This window comes from Armigeres subalbatus, chromosome 1 (genome assembly GCF_024139115.2).
Source record: "Armigeres subalbatus isolate Guangzhou_Male chromosome 1, GZ_Asu_2, whole genome shotgun sequence".
Classification (NCBI taxonomy): domain Eukaryota; kingdom Metazoa; phylum Arthropoda; class Insecta; order Diptera; family Culicidae; genus Armigeres; species Armigeres subalbatus.
Genome location: NC_085139.1, coordinates 13,037,217 through 13,046,924, shown reverse-complemented (window position 1 = coordinate 13,046,924; position 9,708 = coordinate 13,037,217). Strand labels below are relative to the sequence as shown.

The following is a 9,708-nucleotide window of genomic DNA, read 5'->3' as shown; positions in this document are numbered from 1 at the left end:
TTTATTCTTTATTCTTTATTCTTTATTCTTTATTCTTTATTCTTTATTCTTTATTCTTTATTCTTTATTCTTTATTCTTTATTCTTTATTCTTTATTCTTTATTCTTTATTCTTTTATTCTTTATTCTTTATTCTTTATTCTTTATTCTTTATTCTTTATTCTTTATTCTTTTATTCTTTATTCTTTATTCTTTATTCTTTATTCTTTATTCTTTATTCTTTTATTCTTTATTCTTTTATTCTTTATTCTTTATTCTTATTCTTTATTCTTTATTCTTTATTCTTTTATTCTTTATTCTTTATTCTTTATTCTTTATTCTTTATTCTTTTATTCTTTATTCTTTATTCTTTATTCTTTATTCTTTATTCTTTATTCTTTATTCTTTATTCTTTATTCTTTATTCTTTTATTCTTTATTCTTTATTCTTTATTCTTTATTCTTTATTCTTTATTCTTTATTCTTTATTCTTTATTCTTTATTCTTTATTCTTTATTCTTTATTCTTTATTCTTTTATTCTTTATTCTTTATTCTTTATTCTTTATTCTTTATTCTTTATTCTTTATTCTTTATTCTTTTATTCTTTATTCTTTATTCTTTATTCTTTATTCTTTATTCTTTATTCTTTATTCTTTATTCTTTATTCTTTATTCTTTATTCTTTTATTCTTTATTCTTTATTCTTTTATTCTTTATTCTTTATTCTTTATTCTTTATTCTTTATTCTTTTATTCTTTATTCTTTATTCTTTTATTCTTTATTCTTTATTCTTTATTCTTTATTCTTTATTCTTTTATTCTTTATTCTTTTATTCTTTATTCTTTATTCTTTATTCTTTATTCTTTATTCTTTATTCTTTATTCTTTATTCTTTATTCTTTATTCTTTATTCTTTATTCTTTATTTTTTATTCTTTATTCTTTATTCTTTATTCTTTATTCTTTATTCTTTATTCTTTATTCTTTATTCTTTATTCTTTATTCTTTATTCTTTATTCTTTATTCTTTATTCTTTATTCTTTATTCTTTATTCTTTATTCTTTATTCTTTATTCTTTATTCTTTATTCTTTATTATTTATTCTTTATTCTTTATTCTTTATTTTTTATTCTTTATTCAGCCTTTTGAGTTCAGCCTTATGAGTATTCAACCTTCCGTAGGGCACGTGGTCCCACCAAAGGCTGACACACATAAGGCTGAATACTCATAAGGCGGAACTCAAAAGTCTGAAAACCTAACAAGGCTTAAAGTATCAAAAGGCTGTAAAGCATCAGAAGGCAGAAATTGGTTGGATACAATGAATTTCAACCGTTGTTCTCCGTAGTACGGCTGTTGAGTTGTTGAGTAATTAATAATGAATAAAGAATTAAATAATAGAGAAGAATTAAAGAATAGAGTATAAGGAATAAAAAACAAATTTTAATGAATAAAAAATGATAAAAGAATAAAGAACAAAGAAGAAATAAGAAGGAAGAAGGAGGGGGAAAAAGAATAAGAAAGAAAGAAGGAGGGGAAAAAAGAATAACAAAGAAAGAAGGAAGAAATCATAAGAAGGATGAAGGAAAAAAGAAACAAGGAGAATAATAAACAAGGAAGAAGAAGGAAAAAGAAAGAAGGTAGAGAGAAAAAGGAAGAAGGAATAGGAAAGAAGGAAAAAGCCAGCAGAAAGAAGGGAGAATGATGACGAAAGAAGAAGGAAGAAGAAAAAAGGTGAAAAAAGATTAAAGAAAGAATAAATAAGAGAGAAGTAAGAAGAAGCGGAAGAAGGAAAAAAAGAAGGAAGAAGGAAGATGGAAAAAGGATGACAAAATTTGTAAAAAGAAATAAGGAAGAAGGGAAAAAGAATGAAGAAGGTAGATGGAAGACGGAAGATGAATAGAGACAACAGAAAGAACAAAAAGGAAGAAGGAAGAAAGAATAAAGAAGAAAGAATATGGAAAAGAAAACAGGAAGAAATATGGAAGAAGAAGAAAGGATGAATGAACAAGGAAGGAGGAAGTAAAAAGGAAAAAAGGAAGAAGGAATAAAAAAGGGAGAAAAAAAGGAAGAAATACGATACGAAATCAAGGTCTATTTAATTCAAGATTTTTCGAAACGAAACGAAATTTTAATTTTTTTCCGCGGATTTTTTGGTGAATTGCTCATGTACCCAATTTAAATTAAATTTTTGAAACTCGAAAGAGGCCGTTACAAATGTTTAAATAAAATTATTTCCCACTACTCGAGGGTGGGTGGGATTTCCGGTGGATAATAAAAAAAAATCATAAAATTCCCCGGATTTGGCAAATAATGTTTTGAAAATCCTCAAAATCACTCGAATTTTTTTTGGTTGCCCCCTCAAAATATTATTCTTGGGCAAAAAGATCTGAGGGGAGACATAATTGTTTTCAAATATTTGTATTGGTCTAACTGTTACGCAACAAATAGAGTTTTAGTAACAGAAGAAGCAGGATATAGAAGCCGTTTTAAAGGAATTAATCGTGAAGCATATGCCCGCGAATAATATCAGTTTATATCAGTTTGAAATTCTTCTCGTGATGAGCACTTTTTTTTAATTATCGTTTATTTGGCAGGCTCATTTGCCGTGAAGCGTTGCGGAGCCGAAATCATGTTTTAATACAATTTTTCATGATTCATATACAATAATGTTAGTTTTGGGAAACCGAAAGACTCGCGGTTTGGTCGAGGTTAGGGAATACAATAATACAGTAGGAAAGGAAGGGAATTTAGGGTGCTTAAGTATTTACGATGCTGATGTTCACAATGTTTACATTCTTGGCGATGATTAACATCTGTAACATGTGATGAGCACTTAACGGATATAATTCTGTTAAAACTCTTATTTCACCTTAAGATTACCGGAGGCGAGCCAGCCTGGGGCTGCAAGTCTCCTTAATAAAGCTAATAAAAAAACCTTAAGATTAATTGATCATGTTGAAGCATACTCCATATCGTCATACAGATGAGCAAAATGTATCCGCAATACAACCAGCACGAGCTATCAAAGATTCGATAGCGAATCCGATCATTGATCGATCCACTTCATAGGTGGCGAACCATCAGAAATTTGTTTATCTCGCGCTTTCTTTTTAACAATGCAGCGAATTTAGACAGTTTGCTATGGATTTTATAGTTTGAGGTGGTGAATGATGATTGCATCTTTCTTCAGAAGAAACAATCATGGTTGTAGCTTTGAATCTTGTGCGTTATTAACGAAAGAAAAAATCGATGAAGAGAAATCGATCAATGCAGTTACGCCCTTATGAAACTATGCGCGAGATATGATTTGTCACGATTTGTCATGCTTTTTAAGTCACCCTTTCTGAGATGTGCTATAAAGTTCATAGATTTCTTCAATTAAGGCTAAAGAAAATTTGAAAGATGAAAAGTTTTCTGAATGCTTTACCACCGGCGTTGTGTCGTCTCTTTAAATCCTTCATAAAATTGTAATTGTAGTAGTGCAATACTGGGAATACCACAAACACTCAGTCAAAAAATACAGATTTGTGTAGTGGTTTTTTGTTTCCCTTTAAGTGCAAGAAACAGCTGCTATGGACAGCACTTTGGCAAATTCCACACAAAGATCTAGAAATACCTACGACTCTGCGATGTTACATACATATTTTGCAAATATTCAAACAATATGCCAAAATTTCAAACCTGCAGAACTGTATGTATATTTAGTTGATTTGCTGAATATTGCCTGTTGTATTACAGATAACACATACTTTCTATGAGATTCAAATTGTAGTTTGGATGTGAAATGTTGCACATTTTGTTTTTCTGAGGGCCTTCTTCATGCTCTCTTAACTCTTGAACGTTGCTCATTCATACGCTTAAACCTGGCCTAATGCCTAAGTGGAGGAGAAGGCCTTTAGTAAGAAAGTCTACAAAAGTCTACCAGAGGGAGGAGGGCTTGAAAATGTGAAATTTCGATTCACGTGGTTTGTGGACATCCCCTTACGAACATATTCACTCTGAACCTGACGTACTAATTGTGTTAAATCCGACTCATTTTCGTTAAAAATAGGATATCCTAACAATTTAGTTAAAGATGCTTTTCGTTTTCTTTTGAACATTTCCAAAGAAACACTGAACACGTTTTCTAGAAGAATATTAAATACGTAGCGCTAACGATCTGATAGCCGTGGGTTTTCTTATAGTTGCGGTAGTACAGTGTGCGTTACATTTACGAATCAAACGCAGCAACCCATTACGACCAATGATAAAACGATATGACAATATACGAAGCAAATGAAAACAGCTTTGATTATCTTCAAAAACTGATGCACATCTGGAAAATACCTTACTAAATTTTCGCCTGTACACCAGTACTTGCGGTAGTGTTCCTATAGTTGCAAGCCCAGTAAGAAAACAATGGGATTTGCAACTTTTGGAAAACTAATTAAAAATACCGAAACAGTGTACCAATAATTAGAGTTAGGACGGAATACATGGAATACATGCAACGGAAACATTTTTCCAATAAAAATGATGGGGAACGCTATATCTAAGATAAGCGAAATGAAATTTCGTTTAATTATAGGAAAATGAATATTGTTGGATCATGCTTAGTTCCTCCACTATTGGATTATTTACCTTATTTGTCGACTCGGAATGGGGTTACGTAAATAGTAGGCATCAATATAAAAAAAACTTGTACAGGCAACACAATTTAAAAATAGCCTCCTTGATTTTTTTCAGCGGCGCAGCCGAAATTTTGAGTAATTTGAAGTATGATATTTAAATCAATTTAGAAATTCCGCGGAATTCCGTTAAATTTCGTTAAAAGCTAGTTTTTGATGGCAAAATTTATGTAGATTAACGAAACGAAACGAAATCAAAAAAACAGATTTCGCCATGCTCAAATTCCGCGAGATTCCGCGGAATTTTGTTTCGAACCATTTGAAACGAAATTTTTCGAAATACCGCATATGCTTAATATTAATACATAGCTGGAACAAAGTTAATTGCCTACATTATGGATGGAAATCTGTCGTGGTAGCGTACCAGATTTCTATCCGTGATGTAGACAATTACCTTGAAAGTAGATTTTTGTACAGAAAAATTATATCAACGTTTGTTATAATGTTGATATGAAGGTATCAACCTCTGTTTTAATTGTGTTATGACTAGAGGTATTTTTGATAAATTTTTTGTTATTTTAACAACTAACCAGCAAAATTTATAACACATTTTGTTACAATATTTTTCTGAAATAAATAACTTCCCTTGTTATAATTTTGTTTTTAATTATTGATCGGGAATGTGCCCTAATTAATTTGTACTCTGACCGTACAATGTTTTTTTACTCTGTGATTCTTTTTTAACAAGCCACCGCTCCAACAAGCAATAGTACAATTGATCGCGCATTCCAAAACGTATTTCAGCTGGTATCTCTTAGGAAACAACGTACCAGGGGGTCGTACACATATTACTTAAGCATGTGTCTGGGTTTTCGACTCCCCTCCCCCCATGTAAGATTTTTCCAGTACAAATGATTTTTTATTTATATGGTGCGTAAGAAAACGACAGACGCTCCCTCCCCCAATAAGTGCTCACGTAATATGTGTACGGTCCCCAGGGCTAGTCAATGTTTCGACCAGGGATTTAACTTATCATTTCATTATCATTTAGTATTCAGCAAATAACTAATTCCAGAAGCGGAATTCCAAAAAGTGTTGTATGGCGGACTTCTAGCGCTATTTCCCCTCTACAGTTTTGTCTAAGAGTACTTTGCTGTATGTCTAATATTTACAGTGTGAAACGCTAGTATCATTTAACAAACTAAATAAATGATAAAAACACTTATTATCATTTAGTATTTTAAGTGATACTAGCGTTTAACGATGTAAATATTATACATATGGCAATGTACCCTTAGACAAAGTTGTAGAGGGGAAACAGCGCTAGAAGTCCGCCATACAACACTTTTCATAATTCCGTCTCTGGAATGAGTTATTGGCTGAATACTAAATGATACTGAAATGATAAGTTCAATCCCTGGTTTCGACATTCGGGTATGAATAATGCGTGGAGACGCGTGGTGCATCGTGAATTATTGCCACTAGCGCTATTTGCCTAATTGTTAGAAGTATCATCAATGTATCATCATTAATCTCGAAACCGTTTTATACGCACTGCCGTAATTGATATATCAAAAAGTATACAGTTTCTAACTGTATTAAAATCTGCCATCCGCTGGTTGGGTGTCAAATTTGAAATTATAATGAGAAATCCTTGAATAAAAACTTGAATGTTAACCCTTTTTAAAACACTCGACAGACAATATAGGGTTTGGGCACTCGACATTATGACGTTTAGATTAAAACAAATTGAAATGGAGTAGTATATGGGATAGCAATGAGCATTAAATGCTTCTGACGCTGCTATATCAACTGGAAATAACAAATTAAAAGACTCATGATACCATGAGTCGAATTCCAGATGTACTACGGATTGAGCCCACATTAATGATCAAAGCTTATTATTACTGTTTTTATTAACGAGGTTTTCGGCCCTGGGCCGGTTTACCTTGTAATATGATCAAAGCTGAATAAGTTAAAGTCAAGATTTCAGGTGAGATAACTTTTGATTTCATCAACCGTCTTTATGATTTGCATTCGGTAGCCTAGCGGTAAGACAATGCTGCGGGTGGCTGGGTTCGATTCCTGGTGCCGGTTTAGGCAATTTTCAGATTGGAAATTGTATCGATTTCCCTGGGTATAAAAGTATCATCATGTTAGCCGCATGATATACGAATGCAAAAATGGTACCTTGGCTTCGAAACTTCGCAGTTAATAAATGTTGCGAGGCGGCAATGTCCCAGTGGGGGATGTAATGCCAATGATAATAATAATAAGAAGAAGTACAAATCGTAACAGACCCTAAAACAGATCATAAAATCATCCTTCATAATCACTTTTCACTTTTATAACACCCAATATATTCATGAGATCATGAGTCATTTTTCCATTTTCTGGAATGGATTTGCTCCCGTGTGTAGACAGCAAACTAATAAACATGCGTACTATCTATACCTAAATAAGAGTAAATGTCAAGGTAGACCCTGTATATAATAGCAGATGATAGCAGAAAACCTTATTGAATACAATTATCTCAAATTGAGAATCCCCCCAAGTAGACATGCATCGTTCAATGAGATATTTTCCTTTCTTATCTATATTTTCTAATCGTACCAGCTTATATAAGGCTAGCTCTGGTTCACTTTAGAAGCTGTGTAATACCAAGTAGAGATACCATAAGTTGTTGGAACAATGTGTTTTATCCGAAGAAGTGCAATTTTGTTCCTTCTTCCTCTAGTGATAGTAGCCTCAGTTGTGAGCGTTGTTCAGGCAGATTGCGGATATAAAAAAACTTCTTGTAAGAGACCTTCTGTCACGACTGCGAGTGGATCATATGTCAATCGAAAGATTTTCTGTTCCGGAGATCTGATTTTTGAGGATAATTTCGATAGGCTGGATTTGGACAAGTGGGAACACGAACACACTCTTGGTGGTGGAGGAGTGAGTATTATTTAATTTGAATTTGTAAACATCTGACACGTGATTTCTTTCCTTCAGAACTGGGAGTTTCAATACTATTTAAATAGTCGTCAAAACTCATACGTGGAAAATGGAACACTGTTTATTCGACCAACCTTACTATCTGATGAAACTGGTGAGGAGTTTCTTACTAGTGGCACATTGGATATAAATGGAGGATCTCCGTACGACTGGTATGCTTCAATGTAAACATGTTCAGGATGCCGCAAATGTAGGAATGTATTATTCATTACAGCTGTACAAATCCCGCGTGGGATGGTTGTGAACGCACTGGCAGACTCGAAAATCCTTTGAACCCGATCAAAAGTGCCCGCTTACGTACGTTGAGATCTTTCAACTTCAAGTATGGAAAGCTGGAGATACGGGCAAAGCTTCCGACAGGCGACTGGCTCTGGCCTGCCCTTTGGTTGATGCCAAAGCTCAATCAATATGGTACATGGCCGTCCTCGGGAGAAATCGATCTGATGGAAGGTCGTGGTAACCTGGATTACCGCCTCGAAGATGGAACTCATATTGGTGTTGAACAGGTGGGCTCGACGCTACATTTTGGACCGAATCCATCGCTGAATGGCTTCGAGACATCCACTGCTTCGAAGAACAGTGCTCCTGCGGAAGGTTTCAACAAGGGCTTTCACCGTTATCAGCTTGAATGGACGCCTGATTTCATGAAATTTAGTGTTGACGATGAAGAACATCTATTTGTTGATGGTAATTTTTGGCAGCGAGGTAATTTCGATGAAAAGGCACCCGGAACTCCGAATCCGTGGAGTAGCGGAGGGTTTATGGCTCCATTTGATGAAGAATTTCATATTATAATGAATCTTGCTGTCGGGGGCACAAATGGATATTTTCCGGACTCACCTGCTGTGAACAAGAACAATGCCAAACCATGGGCAAATGGATCACCGACTGCTAGAGGTGGTTTCTGGTCTGCTAAGGAAGATTGGTTGCCAACGTGGAACCTGGATGAGAATGATAGCAAAGATGCTTCTCTGCAAGTAGATTACGTGAGAGTATGGGCATTGTAACTAGAGCTGTTCGATTATCGATTGATTAATCGATTAACAAAATTATCGACACAATCGATTAGTTTGCTTTGATTAACACAACGATTATTGCAGAAATGTTAACATTTGAATTTATTCTTACAATCTTACATTAATGCCACAATACTATTCCTCCAATTTTGGGTGCGCTATACACACTCGCCAAATCATTTCGCACCTGGTCCATCCACCTAGCTCACTGCGATTCCCGCCTTTTTATACTAGCCGGGTCTGGAAAGAACCCTGTTTTTATTTTTGAACGGCATTCTCGCAACATGCCCTGCTTATCGTATGCTTCCCCTTGCTAAAAACTACTTTTCTTAAAATTATTTTAATTTGGTGTTTTCCTAATTTTATCAAAAATTAAATTTTTAAGACAAATTCCACGGAAATTCGATTTCTAGTCATTTGAGAAGTTCAAGATCTTTTAAAAATTCCTTGGGTTCAGACCATAGTATCAACCACATCTTTTGCAATATTCTCAGCATCGACAAAAACTCAAGCTGATTTATGAGAACGTACTCATCACGAGAAACCAATATCCTCGTGGAGGTATATAATGTTCAAATTTGTTCGTTCAAATAGTTGTTGATTACATAATAAGCTAATGATCAAAGCAACCTAAAGGAGGACCTAAATTATCTAAAGTAGCTAATCATCACGACTCAACGGACTTACTTAAATATTTATCGGTGAGAAAATTCAAGACTTGGTTGGTCTTATAGGCCTAATGATTGATAATAATTTTAAAATTAAGAAAAAAAAATGGTGGAATTAAATGGAGAGTACTTAACTCGTCTTAGACGGTTTAAAATTAAGTTTTAGTTGTAAATAAAATAGTTTAGTTGTAAATAAGATAGATTAGTTGTAAATAAAAAGATAGCTTTCCACGTTTTTATTGCTGCCAAGAACTCATCCGAACTCGTCCGAACTCCAGAGTTATACTAGTTTGAATAAAAAGTTAGACTTTCAGTGTTATTTGTTTGTAGCACATGGGAATCGCCAAAAGAAATCCATAATTTCATAATGCATTATGATGGATAATGATATACTAATAATAAAATATGTTATCCAAACAGTTTTACTTAAAACTGTTGATATT

General features: G+C 33.5%; 1 protein-coding gene across 1 annotated transcript; it reads left to right on the top strand.

Moving 5' to 3' along the window:
* Positions 1-7,272: 7,272 nt before the first annotated feature.
* On the top strand, positions 7,273-9,414 carry LOC134205963 (beta-1,3-glucan-binding protein-like). Its single transcript, XM_062681661.1, has 3 exons — positions 7,273-7,521; positions 7,579-7,733; positions 7,796-9,414. Exons 1-3 carry the CDS (start codon positions 7,273-7,275, stop codon positions 8,586-8,588), a joined length of 1,197 nt encoding a protein of 398 aa, XP_062537645.1. The 3' UTR covers positions 8,589-9,414.
* Positions 9,415-9,708: the final 294 nt, after the last annotated feature.